The sequence below is a fragment of the Lissotriton vulgaris genome, chromosome 3_1 (assembly GCF_964263255.1).
Source record: "Lissotriton vulgaris chromosome 3_1, aLisVul1.2, whole genome shotgun sequence".
NCBI classification, from domain to species: Eukaryota; Metazoa; Chordata; class Amphibia; order Caudata; family Salamandridae; genus Lissotriton; species Lissotriton vulgaris.
Genome location: NC_141689.1, coordinates 65,286,882 through 65,314,214, shown reverse-complemented (window position 1 = coordinate 65,314,214; position 27,333 = coordinate 65,286,882). Strand labels below are relative to the sequence as shown.

The following is a 27,333-nucleotide window of genomic DNA, read 5'->3' as shown; positions in this document are numbered from 1 at the left end:
AAGAGCGATCTCTGTCTCTTTTTCGTTGCTGTGGTACGCTGGTACATATGAAGTGCCTTTGTTCAAGACTGCATTTTGAGCAGTGGATAATTTTTCTTTAGAAATGTTGATCACTAGGTTGCTTTCATTTTGCTTCGCCGAGATCTTTTGTCTGAATCTATGTTGTGTTCTTTTGCTCCACCTTGTTTTTATGTATTTTTGTCTGGTTGATGGTTTGACGCTGGGCTGATGGATACAAAAGCCGCCTTTGATGTTTGTGGTCCTCCGGAGGTGGTTGCTGTTTGTGCAAGTACTGTTGTTTAATGGTGGTCGATTTTTCGCTATGTCTGATTCAGACGCCACACTTTTGTGTGAGGAGCTCGCATTGGGCTGTTTTTGCCATTTTCATTGATTATATACCTCAGCCCCAGTATAAACCTCATCTTGATTTCTTGATTTTGCAATCATTAATTTCTTTGATATGTGTCAAGTTTAGAATCGAGTTCTTGAAGAAGTTCACTCCAGTTTTCTGGGGTTTTGTTTGATAGTTCTCCCTTGATAGTCTGTATTTCTTCTTCCAGAGACTTAAGGATGTTAGATAATACCTTGATGATTAATAGAATGAAATCTAAAAAACATTTATTTAAAATCTGGTACCATAGCTCCATGAAGGCCTTATTTGTTTTGCACAGCATCGGTTTTAGGGCGATTCGTATACCACTGGGAATTCTCTTGCCCGTCAGTTGCAACGGGAATTAAAGGATGGGGAGGACGCCCAAGCAGAGGCCTAGAAAGGGGCTCGAACGCACCCCTCCAATGGCGGCTACAGGCGTGTGCTACGCATACTAATAAGTGACAACTGGGACAGGTTGGACAAATATACGCTCAGCTGTTACCGCCAGCGGCTCCATGGCGGAGGGTATAAAGCCAGACGCCTTCTGGCCTGGATTTACAGAAGGAGCGTCGTTCTCCATGGACGACCTGCTTGCGCAACTTGGCGGGGGGTATGGCACATACCAGGGCAGACATATTGCAAGTGTTCAAGCAGCACTTGCAGAAGGAGCACCCAGCAGATCCGACCGTCCGGGCTGGCCATTACATTCCGTTACATTCCGTTCTTAAGAAGATTGGCATTGACGCGCCTCCCACCGGCGGGGAAGAAGGACCTGAATGCACAGCTTACTGTAGAGGAGATACTTGAGGCATTGCGGGAGCTACCCAGGGCCAAGGGATCGGGGGAAGATGCCTTTCCATCTGAATTTTACCAGGCTTACTCGGCGAAGCTGGCACAGCCCCTATTACAGGTGTACGAAGAGCCAAATGAGCGGGGACTTTGCCCCAACTATGCCGGAAGGAGAGGTATGTATACTTCTGAAACCAGGAGGTGACAGCCAGGACCCACAGCAAATCGCGAACTCACCATGAACAACTCTGATGTTAAAATATTGTGCAAAGTGCTGGCAAATCGATTGGCCCCACACATGCCCCACCTGATCCATGAGGATCAATGTGGGTTCATACCCGGCTGTAACAAGGGTATGAGTATAAAGCGATTAACACATATCATGCATGAGGTACAACACAGGGATGAGGAACTGGTCCTGGTGGCTGTAGATCTCGAGAAAGCTTTTGATACAGTTGACTGGGGAAGTACTGAGGGCAACAGGATTTGGCTTGCGGTTCTGCCAATGGGTCAAATTCCTCTATACCAAGCATAGTGCTCGGGTACGTGTAGGCTTGTGACATTCTGAGATGTGGTCATTGGGGCAAGGCACGCGTCGCAGCTGCTGTTTACACTAGCCATTGAATTTGTGGCAGTTTGGGCTCAAAGACCTTTAGCGGTGGGGTATAGGGATGGTGAAGATCGCACATAATATTGCTATATGCTGATGATGCCCTTTTCTATAGTACGTAGCTTCGAGCGGTGATACCTAAGCTGTTGTATCTCCGGGAGCAACTATTCTGGATTGACCCTTAATAGGCATAAATCCCTGCTCTTCCCACTGGCTGTTTTTTTCTGGTCTGCCATTGGAGCGACTTCCAAGACTTGGATTGCGATGGGAGATGAGACACTTCTGATACCTGGGTGTGCAGGTGGCACTTGAGGATTTGCAATTACTGCACCTCAATATGAACAGGGTGGTCGAAGCCCTGAAGCGGTCAGTGACCATCTGGAACACTCTGCCGCTCTCCTTCATGGGCAGACTGGTGGTGCTACAGCGTTGCCTGTACGTGCTCCAAAGCTCGTTGTGCCGTACACCAGGGCGAGTATTCAAGCAGTTAAATTCTATACTGGTGTCCCTATACTGGACTGGCTGTCCTAGTAGAGTGGCCTTGGGCAGTTTGAATCAGCTGTATGAGGGGGGACCGGAAACCCCCAAGTTGGATTACTATGCAGCTCACTCACAACACAAGACCCAGTGTCTGGATGATGGGGACAACTGGAGAAAAGACTACTGAGGGAGTGAGTCCAAATATATACATAATTCTGGCTTCTCCTCTGACATCCAATTTCCCTGGAAAGGATGAACACGGACCCAAGGTTTCTTAGTGCAAAGTGAATTTATTTGCTGCCCTGTACCACCGTCATAACGCGTTTCGGCCTTCCAGATGCCTTGATCACATGACGCGTTGCTTCGTGCCTTATCTACATTTAAAGTGCCAGTGCAAAAATGTGCGTGCTTTCACAGGTGACTAATTGATAAACATGGAAGAGTTACTCAAATCAAATACAGCAGATCAATCAACACAGAAATGCAATAAATACAGGTAAAGATACATGTAAATGAATTCATATATATAAATATGTACACAGATTTATGGCTCTTAAAAACAATCAATACTTCTTAAATAAGAATTATTGAAAGAGATAAAACTTGCAACTGATAAAGACTATATAAAAAAGTCATATATGTGCATCAATCCGTGTTTAACCAGTACATTTAAAACACAATGTACAATAATAATATATATATAATACAAGTGTTAAAAATGTGTAAAAGGCAGAGTTAAAATGATAAAAACAATGCTGAATGTAAATACATAACTATTGTTTATCATGGATTAAAAAAAACACTCTCTCACTGTGTCTAGATGGTCTGCTCTTTTTTCCATACTGCTGCCATTGATGAAGCCCTTCGTGAGCTTTAGAAATTCCTCCGTACCGAACTGCAGTTGAGTGAAAAAGTGCATTTAGTGTCACCCTATTGAATCTTCATAGATTCTAAATAGTGCTACGTGCTACGTATATACAGATAAGAACCATGTGAATGAGGGAATAGAATTGCTATAAGCAAAAATACATATATATAATTGATATCTAAAACAAGAACATTTGAGTATCAGCTAATCTGCAATGCATTAAAGGAGAAATCCATCATAAGCAAGTGAAGAAATCTTCACTGGCGTTGAGCCCGAAAGGTGTTTTCGTATCGAGCTCCAGAATGTACCTACTTTCTAGAAGACGCAGTTGGGGCTCGCGGTTCCATCCCCTCCTCAAGGTGGGGATGGTATCGACAACAAAATATTTGAGATGTTCCGGGCTACCACCATGTGCCTCCCCAAAATGTCTGCCCACTGGATAAGCTGGATCGCTGTTGGTGATGGCTCTTATGTGCTGGAGTATCCGTTTGTGCACTGGCAGTTTAGTGCTGCCTATATAGCGTAAACCACATGGACACTCCAGCACATATACAGCGTATTCAGTCTTACATGTAAGCCTTTTCCTAATCTGTACAGGGTCTGATTTGAATGGGCTTATGTAGCATGTTTTATTCTGGGCAAATATTCTGGGCAAATTTACATACTTTGCATGCGGGCATATGACAAACCCTTTGTGTGAGGTGAGCCAGTTCCCAGTGGATCTTAATTCTGGACTGTTTTTAACCAGGCTGTTGCTCATCGATCTTGCCTTCCTAAAGGTAAGATTGGGTTTCTTGGGTAGGCAATCTCTCAAAATGGGATCACTACGTACTAGCCCCCAATTTCTATTCAGTATCTTACGCTTGATGCTGTCAATTGTAAGTAATTATATATATATATATATATATATATATATATATATATATATATATATATATATATATATATATGTGTGTGTGTGTATATATATATATATATGTATATATATATGTATATATGTGTGTGTGTATATATATGTATATATATATATTCAATGAAAAAACCATTGGTTTTAGGCCATATATAGTTAGGGATTTGCATTTACAAAACCTTATTTTACTCGCATAAAACCATTGAAATTCCATATATAGTTATAAGCGCTAACTATATATCGCGCACCCGCAATCCACTGCTGATGATGTCACATATTACATCATTCATGACATGGTTAGTGACATCACTGATGACATCACTGATGACATCTCAAATGACATCACTGATGACATCACTGATGACAACATGCAGTGACTGTATGTTTCTGTAAAGTTAAAATATCTCTTACATATTGAAGAATGAGTGGATATATAAGTGTCTGGATGAAGGATTTAGTAGGTGCATGACTGACTGTATGAGTGAGTGATTAAATGTGTCTCACTGAGTGCATGGGTTAGTGACTAAACTGTCTTAATTTGTACATCATTATGTCTGTTGTTCTGTAAACTGTTGCATGTGTTGATAAGTAGCTATATGAGTAACTATATGGGTTATTGATTGGTTGCCCAAGTATTTGTATGGGATACTGAGTGTGTGTGTAGGTGGCTGGGAGGTGTATGACTATGTGCATAGATGTGTGAGCAGTTGATTCACTAGATGTATGGTTTCAAAAGTGCATGTGGAAACAGCTGTATGGGCGGTTGACTGTGTGCATGAGTGCATTGGAGAGTGAATGGATATCTCAGTGCTACATGTCAAAGTAAGTACATATGTAAAACACAGTACATGTGAGAGTTGACATATATAAATAACTGTGCATAAGAGCCAGTGAATGTGTGAGTGGCTGTATGGATCATTGTGAACTTGTATCAGGGATTGTATAATAGAGTAAATATGTGTTAGTATATGTTTGAATAAGTAAATTTTGTATAACTGTATAGTTGAGGAAATGGAGGTGTGATTGATTCTTTGCATGACTGACTAGGTGTGTGAGTAACTCCATGGATGAGTGACAGTCTGTGAGTGTCTGTTTACACTGATTGTATCTAAGGTTATATTAGAGTCTGAAGAGGTTCATCGTATTATCACATGAATGATATCATCAGTGATGTTATCATCATGTCAAATGAGATGTTTTCAGTGATGTCATCAGTGATGTCATTTGAGATGTCATCAGTGATGTCATCAGTGATGTCACTAACCATGTCATGAATGATGTAATATGTGACATCATCAGCAGTGGATTGCGGGTGCGCGATATATAGTTAGCGCTTATAACTATATATGGAATTTCAATGGTTTTATGCGAGTAAAATAAGGTTTTGTAAATGCAAATCCCTAAGTATATATGGCCTAAAACCAATGTTTTTTTCATTGAATTTTCAAGGTTTTGTAAATGCAAATTCCTAACTATATATCCACTATAACCTATGGTTTTTTCTGTGAATTTCATTGGTTTTTTAATAGCAAATATGAAAAGCTTTAAAATGTCAAGTACGTGATAGATGAAAATTTTTTCGTATTTATGCACGCTGATGTGCTTTGAACGCTGCACCCCCCCCCTCCCCTCTTTTGTCTTAGTAGTACTCTCTCTTTGCAGATAGTGAACGGTAGTTAACGCAAGCCTTTCCCCCCTTTTTAATCCGTTGTGCCTGCTTGTCTCTCCATTTGATTGATTGTTGTCCAAGCATTTACTGTTTTAGAATTGGTTCTCTTTGGTTCATTCTCTATTTACAAACAAGCACAAAGTCGCAATACTCTGTTTAGTCTTTGCAGATAGTGAAAAATCGTGTAAAAAAAATAAAAGTAATCGAGCAAAATCAGTAGGCCACTAATTGGATCTCTTTTTGACCTCGCTAAAATAGAAATATTAGGAACAACCCTTCATGAGAAATACGAAAATAGTGAGATGAACTGAGCTCCACACCATGAGGGCTGCAAGACAGCTCGGCTCCATCACCCATCCCGCACAAAATAACGACAAACCCTATGCAAATATTAAAAATATAGACAACACACCAGCAAAGAAACAGGGTAAAACATTTTATTAAAAAACTATTTACATAACGTTGGTTTATAAGATGATATCAGTAGTGGACCGATGTGTGAATAGATCAAAAGCAGCACAAGGCTCCAAGATCCGGATGGCAAGCTCCTGGATGTTGGGTGCCATAGTTTAGAGTTCTGACTTTGGGCCTTTTTCAATGCATGTGCTTTGTTGAATCAAAATGGCGCCTTGACACAAAGCTGACTCAAGCGTTGCTACTGATGCTATGCAGACCAAAACTGGTTTTCAGTTTGTACATTTTTCTAGATTTTTCAATCCAAGTTTGGTTGACTTTGTAGAACGATGGCTTCAAATTTTCAACATACGGTGTGGTGGCGCTGACTGGGAGGGGGCGCTTCCCTCCTGCCCCCTCCCCAAGTAAGATTTTCATACGTGAAAGTACGTTAATGGTTTTGGTCCCTGAGATGCTTCGATGTCACTGCCATTCTCAAATAGCATAAGTTCTGGATGTTGGGTGCCATAGTTAAGAGTTCTGAGCAGTGCTTGTTATACTGTCTGAAGCTTATTTCCACCTACTGCAGCTTCACTATTCTCAAAGTAAGTGAGTGTCATTTGTGGACCTGACTGCATAAGAAAACAATGTGATATGTTAGCTTCCTAAACAGCTTGACGGAGGCCCCTGAGGGGCGGTGTGATGGCCATGGACTCGGAGAAGACGCTTGGCTCCGACACCCTCCCCAAGTCTTATAGCACTGGTGTAGCCTGAGATCGCCCCGACATAGGCGGCCGGCTCCCGGGGTCCGGCGGAACTTTTTGCCTTTTGATGACTCTTCAATTCTGGACCTTGTCCCACAATCCGTTTGACCTGAAGACAAGCTGTAGCGGGGCGCCCCTTTACCGTTTTAGTTGCCATTCCGCCCGCTTTTGCTACACTGTGCCTCTTCCGCCATTCAGCTGTTTACCGCCCGCTCTTGCGACTACAGCGTCTCGCTCATCATGTAGTTGAGTTGCTCCCGCTCTTGCGGTGCAGCGATAGGCGGCTGCCACAGGACTCTCAAAATGGCGGCCGGCTCTTTGGTTTTGGGCCTGGTCCACTAAAATGGCCCTGGGACACCTTGGAACTCGGACGCTTCCCTGATAGGGCTTGGGTCCCATTCTCGAAAAGCGTCCCCTCAGCCGTGAAGATTCTACAAAAGTCTTGGGGGCCTCCGACTCCCGCAGGCTTCTGGTGGGGAGCGGCTGCCATGATTGCTCGTGGAATGGCCACGACGGAGCTACGAGATGGTAGTGGTCTCATGCTGACGCCAGCTTTAGTCTGAAACATCCAGAAACACTGTAGACTACCAATTCGATCAGTTCCGGTAGCGCCCCAACATGACCCGGAAGAGAAGAACTTGCCCTCCCCTCTTTGACTGATGGTTCTTGTTGCCTGTCCCCTCTGTTGTCATTTAACAGAACTTTTTGGACTGCTGAAAGGGGTTGTGTTCTGAACGCTGGTTGGTGGAGACATTTTGACTATATTCTTGACCTACGTTGTCGCGTAATGCGTTATATGACACGCCGCGTTAGTGCACCCGGAAGTGATCCGAGGCGCGGCGCGCAGCGCGTAACGTAAGCATAACAGGTCATGTGACTTGTTAATAAAACTTTTCATTGGTTCATTTTACTTTTGTTAATTTAATGATGAAAAGCTTGGTCATATGACCTAAAAATTACGCTTTTTATTGTTTTCGAACAATATTTTTTTTTCAAACATATGTTATAATATTCCAGGCTAATGTACTTTCCCGGAAAATTTACAACTGTCTTGTAAGTAAAATATATTCCTTTTTCGAGAAAAAGGGCGTTTCTTCCTTCCATGACGGAGCCGTTGAGTAAAAGAGATTCGGCCTGCTGTCTTAGTCGCCGATACGCCTGATTATCAGATTCTTATCGATCACTTTATGTTGCAGACATGAAAAACACAACTGCCCTTGACCATTTATCTTTACTGCGTTCCTACATATTATACCTTTTATCCGTTATGTAATTGGACTGCTTTATTTCACTTGCCTTTTACTGATTCGAAAACAGTGACTAAAAGTAAAAACTTTACCAATGTAAATACTACTACCGTGTTTTGTTTTAAAAACCTTTATTGTGAAAATGTCAGTATACAAATACGGGCCTATAACCACGTGGGCCGGCCACGGAGCAAACTGAAATCGTATATGATGAGGACACATTTACACTGTAGAGGAACGTAACGAGCGGGCCATTAGGTTGCAAGAACTAAGGTGTCTAACAGTTGCGGAATCGGTGGACATACATTTTGTAATTAAAATAGGACAGGGCCACTTACAATAACATTTTCTAGATATACATTTGCGGGCAAGGAGTTACGAGTCCCATTTATACCGGCGCCATTTTGGGCGAGGCCGGGCAGGTCCAAGATATAGTCAAAATGTCTCCACCAACCATCGGCCAGACCAGAACCCCTTTCGGCCCTTTATGCTACAAGATGGTGTCTTCCATTCAGAAAATATTGTTGGCAGCATTTTGAAAGGAAACAGAAACAGCCGTTCTCCTAGTGAGTTTCACATTGTTACATTTAGGAAGAATGTTGAAGAGTAGTATGTGGAAAATCTGAAGCCATTTTTCTACAAACTCTCAATCAGACTTGGATGGAAAAAAAAAACCTGAAGAATGTACAAACTGAAAACCAATTTTTGTCTGTATAGCATCAACAGTAACGCTTGAGTCAGCTTTGTGTCAAGCCGCCATTTTCATTCACTCAATAGCGTCCCCCTACACACATTCAGGGACCTGGTCGTGTCTTCAGATGAAACGGATTGTAGGAAAAGAAGCAGAAAGGAAAAGGAAAAAAGTTCCGCTGGACACCACCTTGGGCAATAGTGAAGCTGCAAAAGGTGCAAATAAGCTTCAGACAGTCTTCAACTTACTCTGATTCTTATAATAAACTTCAGATAGTCTTACAAGCACTGCTCGGAACTCTCAACTGAGGCACTCAACATCCAGGACTTGCCATTCGGATCTTGGCGCCTTGTGCTGGTTCCGACCTATTCACACATCGGTCCACTACTGACATCACCTCATAAGCCAACGGGGCACCCCACGCCGACTTTCGGCGCAGCATTGTAGGATGGCCACACCAGTGCGGCAACTTGCTGGACACAACATCGGGGCCATCCAGATCTCGGCGCGTTCGACTCACTGTACCGCAACAGTGACCGCAACTCAGCTGGACACGCCGTCTTTCGGCGCAGCATTGTAGGATGGCCACACCAGTGCGGCAATTTGCTGGACACCACCTCGGTGCCATCCGGATCTCGGCGCGTTCGAGTCACTGTACCGCAACAGTGACCGCAATTCAGCTGGACACGCCGTCTTTCGGCGCAGCATTGTAGGATGGCCACACCAGTGCGGCAATTTGCTGGACACCACCTCGGTGACATCCGGATCTCGGCGCGTTCGAGTCACTGTACCGCAACAGTGACCGCAACTCAGCTGGACACGCCGTCTTTCGGCGCAGCATTGTAGGATGGCCACACCAGTGCGGCAATTTGCTGGACACCACCTCGGTGCCATCCGGATCTCGGCGCGTTGTGCTGCCTTCGGCCTATTCGCACATCGGTCCGCTACTGACGCCGCCTCACGTGCCAACGGATTTTCTACGCTTTTTGTAGCCCTATGCCGCATAACAGGTCATGTGACTTGTTTATAAAACTTTTCATTGGTTCATTTTACTTTTGGTTTCCTAAAGATGGAAGGCTTGGTCATATGACCTGAAAATAACACTTTTCATTGGTTTAGAACATTTTTTTTTCCCAAACGATGAAAGCCCCACCTTGTTTCTGGATCATTCAGACTGAAGCTGGCGTCAGCATGAGAGCACCACCATCTCGTGGCTCCGTCGTGGTCATTCCGCGAGCAATCATGGCAGCCGCTCCCCACCGGAAGCCTGCGGGAGTCGGGGGCCCCCAAGACTTTTGTAGAATCTTCACGGCTGAGGGGACGCTTTTCGAGAATGGAGCCCAAGCCCTAGCAGGCAAGCGTCCGAGTTCCAAGGTGTCCCAGGGCCATTTCAGTGGACCAGGCCCAAAACCGAGGAGCCGTCCGCCATTTTAAGAGCCATGTGGCAGCCGCCTATCGCTGCACTGCAAGAGTGGAAGCAACTCAACAACATGGTGAGCGAGACGCTGTAGCCGCAAGAGCGAGCGCAACTCAGCTAGATGGCCGCCACCTGGGGAGGCCCATTCACGCCGCCTCCCCCACCCCCGGGCCGCCGCACGCCAATTTTCGGAGCAGCATTGTAGGATACCAAAACCAGTGCGGCAGTTTACTGGACATCACCTGGGTGCCTGTCGTACATGTTGTGTCAGCCATGTGACACTGGACACAGTCCCATCAACATCTCAACGCGTTCTGCTGCCTTGGGACTATTCGCACAACAGACCGCTACTGACGAGGCCTCCCCCCGCACCACCCGGGACGCCCCACGCTGTTTTTCTGTGCTGCATTGTAGGATCCCAAAACCAGTGCGGCACCCAGGCGACATCACCTGGGTGCCGTCCAGAACTCTGCACGTTGTGCTGCCTTGGGACTATTCGCACAAAAGACAGCTTCTAACCATTGTTGCTTTTTGTGTTGAAAAATGTTTAAATGTTTTTAGTTTTTGTTCCGTTCGTTATAGTTAATAGTTAATAAAGTTTTATAATCTTACTTTGTTGGAGTGTTATCTATTTTTTTAAAAACGGGTGAATGGGGCCTTGAATCGGGTTATTGTCATGTGTGGGCTTTGGAAGTGTGCTGCTGCAGGATCGGACATTTCAAACTCAAATGCACGTTCTTTTTCTTACCTTTCCGAAGCATGGAGCGCAATAGCAGGCAGAGAAAGGGTGATGCACGTGTTGAACACTACCTGACCTGGCAAGTTGCTGGCAGTGCCCCCCCCCCCCCCCCCCGCCCGCTCCTGAAAGAGGACACACACACACCGCCGCCCCGAGTACTTCACAAATCTTTAAAAGACCATGCGCTTGTTCATGAGGCTTAAATGGTTTATCACCTCTTCTAGAACCCCTGCATCGACCCTGTGACGTTTCCTGGAAAAATTACCATGTAACACAATACCAAGCCCTGTCAGCTGAAACCCCCAAGGAATCGTGGGGCATATTATCAAGGGGGTTTATCTCCGCTTTTTTGGCTTTAAAAGCCAAGAAAGCGGAGATAAAAATATCTCCCTATTACCAAGCTGTCGCTAACACCAGTTAGTGACAGCTAAAAGGAGATAGCGACCATCTTGGGCCCCGCTTTGCATGTCAGTGATACTTATCACTAATGACATGCAAAGTGGCGTGCCAAGATGTTAGCGACTGGAAACAGTCCCTAACATCGCTATCTTCTATTACCAACTTTTGGATATATTCGCGCTAAGCGCGAATATCTCCAAAATCTAACACCTGCCCTGAGCAGTTCTTAGCCATGTTATCCAATGGGAGGTGGATAACATGGCTAAGAGCATTTGCTCGATAATACATGAATATCGCTGACTTTTCTGCGATAATAGCAAGGTTTATCTGCGATAAAAATCGCCGATGTGCGGCGATAATTTTTGTCTCTAAACAAGTTAGAGACAAAAATTATCGCTAGTTGTTCGTAATATGCCCCCGGGTTTTTGCTTGCAGAAATCGGGAGGCGGGAGACTAGCACTGAAATCAGTAGTCACACGCCTGAATCGGGAGGGTTGGCATGTCTGAATTCTCTACAGCTGGGGCCATAAACTACATCCGCAGGGGTAGGTGATAGCCTAGGTCCGGCCTGGACAATCGGACACAGAGGAAGAGGAGTGTCAGAGGGTGCGGTAGTGAATAGGGTGAAAGAGAGGTGTCGGGAGGGCACAGGGTGTGATTCTCAGAGAAGAGCAGCGCAGATGGGGGGAAGTATATGGCCCATGCATGAGAGAGAGAGCGGGGATGACCAGTGCGTGGGGGAGATGCTTGCGAGGGTGGGGAGCCATGCTGAGGATCGGCGGCGTGCAGAGAGTGGGCCTGGTCAAGGCATCTAAAATGGCTGCCGTGCACGACAAAATTGTGGCATTGGACAAAAAGGCAAGATGGCGCAGACAATGTTTTTCAATAAGGATTCATTTATAACAAAATATTTACTCGCAGTGACAAAATGGTGGTCAACACTTCCTGATTTCCATCGAATCGAACGTTAACAAACGTCACGCAGCAAAAAAAAAAAAAAAAAAAAAAAAAAAGCTCACGCACAGAGCAGATTTTTAACCATGTTATCCAATGGAAGGTGGATAACACGGCTAAGAGCATTTGCTGGATAATGCATGAATATCGCTGACTTTTCAACGATACTCATGCATTGTGGCCGATGTGCGGCGATAATTTTTGTCTCTAAACAATTAAAACGAAGCACAAAATGGCGAATTCCCGTTTCGCTACCAGTTTGCGGCCCAGTTCGCGGCCCGTGAAGCGCTTCTACCGTGAAAAATCATTTTTTTTTTCTTTTCCCCACGGGACCCTTTAATAACCCCAACAACATTCCTAGGGGGTCAAGAGGGGGATACCTTGCCCCCTTTCATTAAATTCCCCTTTCGTTTTTCACCTCTTCTTCTCTCTCGATCCTACCGAGAGACAAGATGGCGGCCGCTCCGGACTGTCACGCAGCAAAAAAAAAAAAAGCTCACGCACAGCCGCTGGAAGAGATGTATCAACATATATCAGCCTCCTCAGCCACCCTCAGGAAACATAGGGGATTAGGATACGTCTCCCGCACCCCCTTATACCTAATAATTTAATTAACGAAGCACAAAATGGCGAATTCCCGTTTCGCTACCAGTTTGCGGCCCAGTTCGCGGCCCGTGAAGCGCTTCTACCGTGAAAAATCATTTTTTTTTTCTTTTCCCCACGGGACCCTTTAATAACCCCAACAACATTCCTAGGGGGTCAAGAGGGGGATACCTTGCCCCCTTTCATTAAATTCCCCTTTCGTTTTTCACCTCTTCTTCTCTCTCGATCCTACCGAGAGACAAGATGGCGGCCGCTCCGGACTGTTTAGAATGTTGACAGACACCGGAGAGCCAATCAGCTTTCTGCGCGCAAAGTTCCGAAACGCGAAAAGTAAGCGAACCGGATCGCTGCCCGGAGCGCTGTTACAGATATATATCTTGATTTAAACGTTAATTTCTCAAAATTCACTGAAGCACATATATTGAGACCTAGCAAAGGCACATCGGGCTAACAGTCCCTACAATTTTGCCAAGTTTCGTGCAAATCCATTCAGCCGTTCGAGCTAAAAGTGAGTCCAACCGCCCTATGGAAAACTCAATGTAAAAAACGCGTTTTGGGACCCCCTTTTTTCTCAGCCCCCCCTTGACGAAACCCCACCAAATTTTCAGGGGCTGCTCAGAAACATAATGTGCCATTTTCCTGAAAATTTCAGCCGATTCCGTCCACAAACGCCAAAGTTATTAGACATAGAATTTTCAGAAATGCCATAGGGAATTAATCCTAACTATATATACCTACTGGCGATAGCCAGTAGGTAATATACATATATATATATATAAAAAAAAAATCAGATCCTCAGTATTGTTTCACCAAAGAAACCGAGCCCAGATCCGTCAGCGTGGTTAATAATTATTTATTTGTTAAATGGCAAAATCGCTCGATGCGTTTCGGAGCAGCCGCTCCTTTGTCATGGGTCATTTGTTGTTTGTTATTCAAAAAAATATGTAGAAAATGCTCCCGTCACGTCACAAAACATAGAAATAGGACTACCACACCACACAAGGAGTCCAGCAAATTGGCAGCGATTTTGGAGTGGTGACTATACACCTTCACATAAATGTCCTTTACATGATTGGACCGAGATGTATAACAATTTATAATGTCTTATAAATCCTTGGTACAAATTACTGAACCCTTTAATTAGACACTGTAATTAAACACAATTTTCGTTAATATCATTATTGTTTACAAATTCCGCCCAAGTGGGCTTACATTCTACACATCAGTCCCTTTTCATTATTACTTTGAAAATCAGTGTAACAGATGTTACTTGTCCTTACTCCATATAAGTGATGCATCATTTATAATTCTGCCCAAGTGGGCTATTTGCAATTCATCACAGATATCTAAAGCTTTTTTGCATTCATCCTTATCTTATGATGATGGTGTCTCCGTCTCCTACTGATTGAAATTTGTTTTATTGTTGCATCAAAGTATACAGGTACAGTGTAAATGATCTGCTGACGTGGCCTCAACATTCAGCCCCGAACAGCCAAGCGTGCAACGTTTTCTTGTTTTTATACAACTGGTGCAAATATGCATTCCCTTGAATAATCAGTGTAGATCGTACAAACATGTCCGCAGGCCGGGAAACAGTGAATCTGCATCGCCAATAGGGCGATGGATAATAGCAGGTATGTAGGATCCTGCCTCGAGAGCGTAGGATCGAGGTCTGTACTGTCCATACAGAGGTGGCACCTGAGAACGGGGGGACAAAACTGTGGGAGAGAAGCGTGTGGGCGCTAGCAGGGTCTAAGCAGGGGGATACTGGCGACGGGCGTCAGGGGGGGCCACGGAGCCAGTCGGTCTGCGCTCCAAGAGAGGGGGGGGGAGAGAGTGGGCAGGGGGTGAATACCCCCCGTGTATGCGGGCATCGAGGTGGGTGGCATGACATATGAGAGTTCGATCAGGATGTAGGGGGTACCGGGAGACGGTCCCGGGATGGTTGATACCATGTAGAGGCTACTGGTTCTCTCGGGCGGGGGGGGAGGAGTAGGCGGGTCTTCTGTATGTGTGGACTGCCGGAAGCTGTGGAGGAGCATGGCCCATTCCATGGATAAGGGAATTTTACGCGCACCCCTGGCTTCTTCCTCTCTAAGGGCATCTTCTTCCGCCGCCGCCCATTTACCGACCGCGCCCGTCCATGCCGCTGCAGAGGGACCCTCCGGGGAACGCCAGCGCATGGCTATACATCTGTTTGCCAACAGGAGTGCTAAGGACACGAAGCGTCTGTGCACCGGGTCTCGCTTAGGAACATGAAAGATGCCTAGTGCGCTGGACTCCCAGGTGGCTAGTGTAGTGAGACCTGTAAGTTCCGCCAGAGTGTCGCGTACCGCCCGCCAAAAGGGGTGAAGGTTGGGACAACTCCAGATCATGTGCCGAAAATCTGCCGTAGGGGAACAGCATCTGGGGCAAAGGAATGGTGTGGAGGGATAGAACTTCTGCAGTCGCGCTGGGGTGAGGTATGCCCTGTGTAGGATATAGTATTGGATGTTCTTGAAGCGGGCGTTCCTAGAGACGCCTTTTGGGGCCTCAAGTGCTTTAGTCCATTCAGAGTCGTGTAGTGCGCGACCTATGTCCTCCTCCCATGTGGCTCGCAAAGTCGTAAGGGGAGCGTGTGAGAGTTCCCGGATGGATTTATATAACCAGGTGATTAAGTGGCGTCCCACCCACATATGTAGGATTGTATGCATTACTGGATGCGTGTCTGGCTTGCCAGTGCAGAGATTAAAATGGGGCCGGTATCCATCGAGTAGCTGTCTATATCTGAGGAATTGGCCTGGGGGGAATCCGTATTCAGCGATCAGGCGGTCAAGCGATTTTAGCTGGCCTTTCTCGAAGAGCGATTCCAGATCCGTGATGCCACAGAGTGACCATTCGGTGAACAGTGGAGCGGTGGTGTCTCCGTCTCCTACAATATAAAACACATACATGTGATCAGTGAACACCTGTCAGCAGTTTAAAATAAAAACTTCATCAGGGTTACATGGTTCGTTTCGACAGTATGCTCTTGTTCTATCTCAGTTCCACCCTCATCCTAAGTGGACAGACAATTCATCATTTTTATTCAATCCTTGAGGATGCATTTTTTCATATTTGATAATCATCTTTGATACCAAACGCACGCCTGAGTTCTTTTAATCTATTTCCCCCTCTTTCAGAAATGGGAATTCTGTCCAATGCAATGTATAAATCGCGGGATGCGTGTAGGATCCCACGCTTCGTTGCTAATTAGCCCCAGGGGGCCAAGTCCCAGAGGCAAAATGTTTCATGTAATGGGGGGCCCCCCTCCTGTGGCCACTATGAGCCCTCGGGACCCAATCCCCCAAGGCCGGCCATTTTTATTTTTTTGGGGAGCCCTCCCTGGCCCTGGGGACCCCATCCCCCAGGGCCTGGCCCTCCTTGTTGGGGGCCGTGGGGGGGGTCCCCAAGACCCCCACGGTCCTTGCCGGCTCCCCGCATCCTGCGGGAGACGACATTGCTTTTCTGCTTGGGGAGCAGCTAACATGCTGCTCCCCATGCAGAAAAGCAATCCGCTTTGGTTTTTTAAAGAGAGAGCAGGTTTCCTGCTCTCTCTTTCAAAAACCAAAGCAGTTTGCTATGGTAGGTGTAAAGATGAGTCCAAGAAATATTATAATTGTAGTCTTTATTGAAGAGTAAGTACAGGAACCTCCAGCTCATCCACAGCCTCCTTCACAGCTCAGTTTAATCTCTCAAGAGATAACATTCTAAGCTGCTAGGCAACCATTAACATTCTACATTAGTCATCTCTACACACCTTCCCCCTTATATATCCCACAACAAAAACTTGAAGGAAACTATTATACAGAACAGAAAAATGAGTGAAAATCAATTTAACTACAAGGAGAAAAACACTTAGATACATTTCCCAAACTCCAAGTAGTCCCATCACACAGAATCACCACATTCTTCTTCACTTCCTTCACCTGAACAGGTTTAGAGAACTTGCTATCACCCTTGACAATATAACCTCCACGTCTCACTACAACCCAATCACCAGATTTTATGTTAGGAAATTTGACACCTTTTAAGTGATCATAATGTTTGGCAGCAATGATTTGTTTGTTAAGCACTTGATCTCCAACCTCATCACGATTCACCCATACACATTCCCTGTCTTTCAACCACCCTGGTACTTCTTTCAAACCTGGTTCCCTTCCTTTAAGAGAAATGAAGGGTGACACTCCAGTTGTGGAATGTGGTGTTACCCTATAAGACCACATCAGCTTTTTCAATTCTTCAGACCAGGACAAACCATTGCACAAAGAAAGTTGTATATTGTCCAAGATCAGGCGATTAATCCTCTCAACTAAGCCATTGGCTTGTGGCCTAAATAAAGCAACTCTCTCATGTTTAATCCCTTTCCCACACTGGAACTCCACCATTTTCCTAGAAATTAATTGCGGACCATTGTCTGACACCAAGACCTTTGGAATCCCCTCATTCAAGAAGACTTTCTCAAGAAACGTAATTAGTTTTTCAGTTGTAATACTCTCAGATGTCTCAACCACAAACCACTTGGAGTGATAATCCACCAAAACCATTAAGAATTTGCAATTTGTTCCCAACTTGGAAATAGGACCAATGAAATCTAAAGCCAACCTTTCCCAAGGACGCTCAGGAAACTTCAGTCTTGTCACTAGCAGCACAAGCATAACAATCTTTGACAACTGCTTTAACCTCATTATCTAAACTAGGCCACCAGAATGACTGACGTACACGTCGCTTAGTCATATTTCTCCCCAAATGACCTTCGTGTGCCATGATGAGAATTTTAGATCTAAGATTCTTCGGTGGTACTAATTTGTCTCTCCTCCACAGTTTCCCTTCTCTTAAACTTAACTCTTCTGCAACATTAATGTAACCTTTAAACCGTAAATCATTGCACAATTGCGCATCCCATCCATTAGAAATAGAAAACATAACTCTTTCCAATACTTCATCTTCCAACATTGCAGCATCCCATTGCTCCAACCCAAAAGCTTGTTCTTCAGTATATCTCACTTCCTCAACATCAGCTTCAGACTCCATATCACTCACAACAACAGGTATTCTCGACAAGCAATCCGCTACTATATTCTTCAATCCCTTCATGTATTCCACTTCAAAATTGTACTCTAAAACTGATAAAATCCACCTTGATATCCTCGGAGTAACACTCCCTTCTAAACCTTTGCCCCCTTAAACAAATGAACTAAAGGTTTGTGATCAGTACGAAGTCTAAATGGTAAACCCCATACAAAGTATTTGAAATGTTTAATCCCCCAACAACATCACTCCATACAAATTCAACACCACTTTTCATTAATATCCGCAATGGTTCCACAATATTAGTAAAATTTCTCAGAAACTTGGAGCTATCTAGCTTGTCAGTGCTCTCCCTAGGAATACCTGACAAATCAATATTGTTAATTTCAACCTCAACACCAACACCAACATTAAGTTGAAAAGCCTTGACATTATCAATAGAGGGGATAAATTCACAAACATCTTCACAAGAATCATCAATTTGATGAACAGAAGGAATTTTAGTTCTACAAACCTTAGCAAGATGGCCTCTCATACCACATGTCCTACATATTGCGTTCCTGGCCACTGTTTTGGCCAAATTCCCTATTCTTATCAAAAACTTTAGTACTGGGTTTATCATGAATTTTAGCCAAAGGTTTGGTTATTTTGGTTTCATCAATATTTGCATGAATTTCAGAATCTTTAGAACTAGAACCTTTCAATGCACCCCCAAATTGTGTAGTAAAATAGCTTGCCTACGCACTGGACCATATTTATCAGCACCAGTGGCAAGAATGTAGGTAAAAAACAACTTTTTCCATTCCTTCCAAGGAATTATTGGTTCTCCAGGAGTTGGCAAAAAGGCAGGTGGAGTGGACAAAGCTTGATCAGACATTTTAAACAAATTGCACCTGTAAAGGAAGGAAAAGTTAGTTTAAAATAAAGAAACTAACATAACAAATTAAAATAAAAACCTTCAATTCTTGACAAAGTTAAGTCCAGAGTCACCAGACTATAAAGATCGAAATCTTCGTTTTCCTTGTTTTCTTCGTTCTCTGCAGATTTCCTCTTTAAAAGCAAATTCTTCGTTTTCTGCAGATTTCCTCTTTAAAAGCAGTAAGTGAAAGTTTTCCTTTTATCACGACGATGTCTCAGTTAGCTCCCTCAGGTCAGAATCCAGGAAATAAACTTGCAAACACAAAGAACTTGACGTCGCGCTTTGTCAGATATCGTATCAATCCTTCAGAATTGCCATTTACATCAGAAAACGGAGATTATAGCACACGAAGGTATAAAGCATTAGAGAAGTGCACGAAGAACCATTCTCAGCGCTGTCACTTCCATAAGGTAGCGTTTCACAAGCATTATTAACATTTTCATGGCAGAAGGCTTGTAAATATAGGCAGTAATTCACACGAACTTCCAGATGTTATTTTAAAAATCTCCAATAAATTAAAAGTCAATCTGAATGCAAATTAGTTCGAAGTTGAGTTCAGAATTCAATCAGTTGAGTGCAGAATTTAATCAATTACTCACAAATCGGTGGATGATGTATTTAAATTGTTCCAAAATCCAAGGTTGGAGGTACCCAGCATCTGCCTCTTGCGCAGAAAGGTTTCCCTCGTCGCCAATGTAAAGATGAGTCCAAGAAATATTATAATTGTAGTCTTTATTGAAGAGTAAGTACAGGAACCTCCAGCTCATCCACAGCCTGCTTCACAGCTCAGTTTCATCTCTCAAGAGATAACATTCTAAGCTGCTAGGCAACCATTAACATTCTACATTAGTCATCTCTACAGTAGGTGGGAGCCGCGAGGCCCGCCCTACCATAGCAAACAGCAGTGTCCCGGGAGTGAGCCCCCCGGGACACTGCAGGAGCCGGCCCTGGGAGGTGGCGGTCCCCAGGGACATCAAAGGCTCCAGGAGGGGGGCCCCCCTCCCACCAATTAAAAGCCTTAGGGGTGGTGGTCCCTGGGGCTGGGTGGTCCGTCACGGACCCCCCAATTTAAATATTAGTGTCCCGGGGAGGTGGCGGTTCCCGGGGCTTGTGGGGGGACTTGAGCCCCCCACACAGGTTTTAAATTTTTTTTTTTTAAATGAAGTCCCAGGGGTGTCGCGGTCCCTGGGGCTGCGGGGGGGCCGTGAGCCCCCCGCATACTTCAGAATAAAGCCTTGGGGGTGGCGGGCCCCGGGGCAGTGTGGGAGGGATTGGGGCCCCCCTAACACTTTTTTCATAAAGCCCCAGGGATTTGGTCCCCGGGGGCTAATTACAAAAAAAATCACACCAGGTTTTTTTTTTTTTACGGGGTACGCCTACTTACGCGTATCCCACGATTTAAAAAAGATAATAATTTTGGGGGGCCTTGGGGGTCCTGTGGGACCCACTGAGCAGGCCTAGGGGGTCAGGGTGTTTCTACCCTGCGCCCTGCTGCCTTCTTGTGCCTCGGTTCTACCAAGGCACAAGATGGCTGCCAACACTTCCTGGTTTGGAGTGTTGACAGCCAATTAGCATAAAGCTCGCGCTCTGGAAGGTACAGAGTACAGTACAAGGTACGGTACTTCATCTCTAGATATATCTATGATTTTACTTTTCATTTTCACAGGAACTACTGAACGGATTTACACCATTTAACAAAAAGCGTAATCTACGAACCAAACTCTACCTTTTTGCCAACTTTGGTGTAATTCTGTTCAGCAGTTCGGGCTGTAGCCCGTCTTAAAGGTCCCTATGAAAAATTGAATAGGGAAAACACGTTTTGGAACCCCTCTTTTTTCTCGGCCCCCGCTTGACGAATCACCCCCAAACTTTCAGGGAAGGAGCGGAGCGGAGCAGGCCATTTTCTTGGAGAATTTCACGAAGATTCGTCAACCGGCACCAAAGTTAATTCAAATAGAATGTTGCGGATTTCCTATGGAAACTAGACCCTAACTATAACTACCTACTGGCGACCAGGTCCCAAACAAAAGACGGCACCCACTGGAATTCTTACGAAAAATTAGTTTATTGTCCAAGTGCAAATACACAAAGCCCTCTCCCCTGCCAACAGCCGCATTTCGGCGTTACTGCCTTCCTCAGTGTCGGCTACTGTAAAACAAATCACTATTTTTAAAGTGCTCGTTGCAAGAAAATACTTAATTCATAGACAGCGAAGATGGCTTCATTTTACCTAAAAATCATGCTTTTCATGGTGGCCATTTTATAACGTTCCTCTCATGCAATTTCTTCAATCTTGTAATACATGTAAACACATATATAACTAATGTATACTTAAAATTCTATGTCTGATAGGTCGTTGGACACCTCAATTAAGCCCTGGATGGGCAATCACAGTTAATAATGATGAGTTTCAGCAATAGTCCCCAAAAAAGATATCACATCTCTCTCTTTAGATGGTAGAAAAAAATCACTCTTAAAATTTGAATTAATTATTAAGAACTTCTCAGAAATTACATATTGTACAGAAAAATGTACATGTAAGAGTCAATAAATGTCCTCATATATAGTAAATCCTTGTTTTTCTACATAAATCGTATTGTATAAATTATACATGAAATGATTGCCTAGTGTGTCAGTGCTCATTTCAAATGCGACCAGAGTTCTTCTGTTGTGTGAAGACCTATAGGTGTCGTACTATTAAGTTCTATGATGTACCTTGACTCCATCCTACGTAGGGTTCTTACCCTATCCCCTCCCCGTTCTTGTTTGGGGGCCTGGTCTATACAGAAGAATTTTATGAGATCGCGGTTACTATTCTGGAAGCTTTCGATATGTTGGATCCTTCTTATTTATTGCACGCATGTGCTCCAAAATTAGTTTTTTCGTGGGATGGATTGTACTGCCCACATATCTTTTGGGGCAGGGGCATTCCAGACAGTAAACTGTGAATTCTGAGTTGCCATTAAGCAACATATTGATCTTTCTCATTAGTTGTTGGCCCTGATATTGAATGCTATGGTTGTTAGTTTTCTGACTGTATTTGCAGGCTTTGCACTTCATGCATCACTTTACTTGCATGCCTTGCACTCCATGCAGAGAAAGAATCCTGTAATGTGTTCTTTACGTCGTGTAGATGCAGCATAGTGACTAGACACCAGGTAATCATTCATGGATTTACACCGTCTATGGTGTAATGAGAGGTTGTTCTGAGATGGTGTTTTGGAGTTGTATTGAGTGATCATTCTAGCAGGCTGGGCAGTCTTCTTAAGAGTTCTGCTTTGGGACTTGGGTACAAGAAGCTCAGATCTATTCAGAGTATCTGCTCTTGTTTCTGCGATTTTTAAGACCTGTTTAGAATAGCCTCTTGCTTCAAATCTTACAGGGGCCTCGTTCTTAGCAACATTATATTCTTCGGTAGATGTACAATTCCGTTTTAACCGTAGAAGTTCACCATACCGGAGGTTATTAGTCATGCTTCTAGGATGAAAACTTCGAGCATGTAATCACGTCATCGCCTGATCTGTGGTAGCTTGCTTTGTCACTATAATCTTATTTAACAATAGTTTTATTATTTTAGTGTGTAATCAGCACTACATCCATCTTCCATTCACTAAGGTCCGATCAACTGATCGATACACAGTATCTGTGTACTGAGGTATTTCTTTCTATTCATAGATATTTTTCATAGCAGTTTAAAGAGTCAGCAATACTGTCGAAATGTGACATCTGATTAGAAAATGTGTGTTGAAATGTGCTTTCTCCATGTATGTAATATTGCATGATAATATATGCTTGAGTCCTTTAGTGATTGTACTCCTCTGATGTAAACTGCACTGCTTTCTCCATCCTCCAGGCGCTGTATGTCCATTCTTCGTGAGAGTGAGTGGTTGCCTCAACCGAGCAAGTGACAGGAGATATTTTTTATCCAGAATAATTATGCACATGCACTAATGTCAATGATAACAAGTGTAGCGAAGGCTAATAGTAATTGTTCCCTTTATAATGGCTAGAATTGGAATTATATTTCAACTTGATCTTAATTCAATCTCTTTGTGCCATTAAGCAAAAGATACCCATATTTCCACCAGAGCGGCTGTTAAATATGCAATGTATTGAGCATCATGTGACAGTATTCAATCTGAAAGTATTACTAAGGCCTTTTTTCTCTTTTTTTTCAGGTGGACTCTTGATAGTTCTGAATTTTCTGGGCTGCATTCAAAGCCGCTGCAGATGCATGATGCTGTGGAGCTGGCGTCCACCGAAGTTACCACCGACATGTCCAGTGGCTGTTTTACTATCTCCCAGCATCCTCTTGCATTAAGCACAGGAGGGGCCGGCGATGCAAGTAGCTGCTTCTTTTTATCCCAGCACCCACTGCCTCCTACTCAAAAATCTGCAGGGATCATCTTTGAGGACCGGAGCAATAGAACGAAACCTTACTCAGAGCATTTCAGCATGGATGTACCTGCAAAGTCAGATGTTCCAAATTCTCAGTCGCGTGTTGCCACGCAGGAAGTGTTAGACACACATGAAGCACGCCCTGAAGGCGAAGGTTACATAGATTCTATCTCTCATGATGGCTCCTTTCTTGACAGTAGTGTGTCTGCACCTATGCTCCTTGGGTTGTTGGAGAAGGAAGTAGGGTTGTCTAGCAGTGGAGGATCAGCTTCAGATAGTTCCTCCAACAAGGTGCCTCCACATACAGAATCAGAGCAGAAACAAATGGAGCAAGTGGGGGTCTTGGATCACATGATGTATGAGACCGAGTCCTTGGGTCCTGAGGTGCCTGAAGTAGTGATTGATCCAGGTGCTCTTGAGTTGTTGGAGAAGGAAATTGGGTTATCAAGTAGCAGTCGATCATCTATTAATAGCTCCCCCTGTATGGGCCTTTCATCTCCGGTGCATGAACAAAATCAAATCCAGCAAGCTGAAACCGTAGAACTTAAGGAGCATGAGGACTTTAATCTGGTGGAGCATGAGACCACAACTGTGGGCTCTGGCTTCTATTTGTCACTAAATAAGGAAAGTAGGCATGAGCTGTTCAAGAAAAAAGACGTGATGTCAAGCAGCTGCCAGTCATCTCTTGATGAGAACTTGGATCCTCTGGGTCAAGAAATATCGAAACAGTTCGTTACCATTGAGCATCAAGAGAATCAGATGCTTCAAAATAGGAACTTTGAATTCGCAGAGATGGATGCAACTCACAAAATATTCTTCAATACTGATCATCTGGAAAACCAACTTCAACAAGACCACAATGAAAATCACAAGACACAAGAGACCTCTGACAAAATGGCAGCTACTGTGATACCCGAGGGAAACCATATACACCAGGTTGGGAACTTGGATCTTGTAGAACCATCGACCAAGTCCCTGGAAGCAAACTTTGTTCAATCACCAAGTCAAGAAAGGTCAATCTCAGAGTTTGAACAATCCATGGGTAACTCTGTTCTTTCAGTGAGCAAGTCTTTGAAATCCTCTAGTGAAACAAATTTGTGTCCTGTTATGCTTTCTGTTGATGGCAGGAATATGAAGCAAGACCGTGTGAATATGAGTGACTCTGGCCGATCTGACTTTTCTGACATCCCTGTTCATCCATTGAATAGACTTGCTAGTGGAGATTTTCGAGACAAGTTACATACAGATTTGTGCTCTGAGATCCAACTCCGACATCAAGAGAAGGAGGCATCAGTTTCTAAGAAGAATGGAGACAGTACCAATGAAAATGCAACACCTCGTTCTGGGCATGTGGATTCAGAGCCTACTGAAACTTGCAGTCTGAAGCAAAGCACAATTAGCGATTTCAAAGCAAAGCCAGGCAATACTGAAATAACTGATGCTTCTGGCTACAGCATAGAGCGAGGTCATCGAGAGGCCGAAATTTCTCCATTTGACAGGCCTCTTGGGAATGACAGTGTGTTCTTTAGGGGGATCGCACAACCTATCTCCCAGTCAACTCCAGGTGCTTTTCCCAGCAAATGCATAAAGAAGGAGATCGCTGGCAAAATGATGCCTTTCATGTCAAATCTTCCTGGCTCAAATGGTTTATTAAGTGAAGAACCTCATGAAACATCTAAAAGTTCCCATACCCCAACGTCTGGAGAGCAGCATTCAGAGAAAGTTGACACTAAAACCATCTCAGAAAACAGTACATCTCAGAGTGCCTCATCACTGCCTTCTGGAAGGATCCATTCCCTCCCTGCCTTGAGTTATATGGAGAAAGTAGGGGCTTGGAAAGTGAACCAGCCATTGGAGAACATGTCCTTTGATGCTTTAGTTCTACGTGGTCTAAATGGTGTGTCACCTAAGAAGAAAGCATACAACGCCGTAGCTGAATCTTTGAACCGCATACTAGCTAAGCAGAGCAGCAGTGGTAGCCCAAAGAGAAGCCTGAGTGCATCCATCGGAGGTGCATCATCGCTAACCAGTTTGTACTCCGATGAGAGAAAGGCAGTGCATGGGTTACCCATTGTCCGAGCCCAGTCATACAGCGCTATAAGCTCAGTTAGCAAAGAGATGGTGCACAGCGGGTTGATGCTAGACCAAAACCAACATTCAGCCAGCAAAATATTAGCACAAGATAAAAGCGAAAAGGGCAGCTATGTTGAGACTCTTAACACAGATGAGGAGAACTTGGGAGATCGCACTGAACAAATCAAGACATCTTTTGAAAATGAAGAAGGCACGAGTCCTGGGAATGTTCATATCCAGTGTCTTGAAGCAAGTGTGCCTCCTACAAGTCAGAATGTATCCGACTTCCTTCCAGGAAAAGTGGACTCGACTAGAAGTCCTGGAACGTATGACAAAAGACACTCCGTTGAGGCAGGTCCTTCGACTAGCAAAATTATGTTGGAGCAATTCAGTGATGTTTCCATGGACTCAAATTTTCTGGACAGTTCCCAGTCAAACAGCCAGCCTGATCGCACATTTGTAGGTTCTGCTGGGGCTGGGTCGGGCCACTCCCTCACTAGCCTGGAGGTGGATAACTATGCCCCCTACTGGTCATCTACAGTTAAAACACCAGAGAAAAAAGAGCTTAACATTGAAGAAAGAATACCGGTAACTGCCATGTTTCCATTTTATTCTATTTTTATTATATGTTCCTGTGTGTCTCTGACCATCGCCTCCCTGTCCTTCAAGCTTCACATTACCTCACGAATGCTCACTTCACATAGCATCGAAAAATATTACCCGTTTAGATCAACATGTGATTCTTCTTCCTATTTGTGGTAATCCAATACAGCCATTCCACCGAAAACATATCCCCTTGTTTTCCCATTTTTTCAGACTGATACCTGGAAACCTTTTTACCCTCTTTAGTAACACTATTCGGTAATATCCGCTGCCTGCCCCCCCTCAGCAGCCTGGCAGTCTTCCAGTGCAGCGAGTGTGTTATTGAAAGCAAGGCTAAGATGATTTACTTGACGTCCAAATGATTCTATACTGAGACAAACTCACTGTAAAATCATTCTAAGACCCTCATAGATGCATCTTGGACTTGAATTAGTCTCATTCACACAGTACAAGCAAACATACTGCACGTTCCAGCGGCATTTTATCCTTATATGTATCGCAATTAAACAATACTATACATTCCCACTTTATGGAGGGCTTTTTTACTCCTCCTTATTTCACACAGGTGTTGTTCGCTTTCATTATTATAGTTCAGCTGCTTTATTATAAAGGGTTGTGTGGTGGTCACTTTATATATTTATATATTTTATTTATTTATAAATGTACACACACAACAATATATACTTATATGTATTTGACTGTGTATGTGTGTGTGTATATATAAACACACACTCACACAAAATTCTGGCCTTTTTCTCCAAAGGAAAACAACACACGGGCACAAAAACTCCTCTTCAATTTCAATTGTTGTGCATATTTTATTGCAACTCACTCCATTCCATGACACGTTTCTGTCACCTCGCGTGACCTTGAACACACACTTATATATATATATATATATATATATATATATATATATATATACACTTTTATATATGTGTAGAAAACATTTAATGATTAAGAAATTGTCTCGCCTCATCATAAGCAAATACAGCTGGTAATCCCATGGAAAATACCCTCATTCTCAACATTTCTAAACATCTGGATCACAAAGATGATTCCATTTATTTATTTAGTGTGTTTTGTATAGCGCGCAGCTACCCCAACGGGGTGTCCCGGCGCTTCTTGCATATTTGCGGAGTCTTACACAAATGGGTTTAGCAGAAGAGGAATGTTTTTAGTGCTTTGCGAAATGGTAGCTCCTCCTGAATCGTTCGAATAGAGATGGGGAGTTTGTTTCATTGAGAGGTCGCGTATACCTGGAAGGTTTTCCCCCAGATCGAACTTTTTTGAATCTAGGGGTAGACCGCAGTCCTTTTGAGTTGGATCGAAGATATCTGGCATTGCTGTAGGGGCGAAGGCTGGAAGAGAGATACGCAGAGCCC

The 27,333-nt window shown here is 44.0% G+C and overlaps 1 protein-coding gene across 2 annotated transcripts in view; it reads left to right on the top strand.

The window, feature by feature from the left end:
* Positions 1-27,333, top strand: part of ALMS1 (ALMS1 centrosome and basal body associated protein) — a 220,681-nt gene that overhangs the window by 52,683 nt on the left and 140,665 nt on the right. For both annotated transcript variants that reach the window (XM_086960096.1, XM_086960094.1), the window contains exon 5: positions 23,053-25,933. In XM_086960096.1, coding sequence (XP_086816222.1) covers positions 23,053-25,933 — 2,881 coding nt within the window. The remainder of the gene's footprint in view (positions 1-23,052; positions 25,934-27,333) is intronic.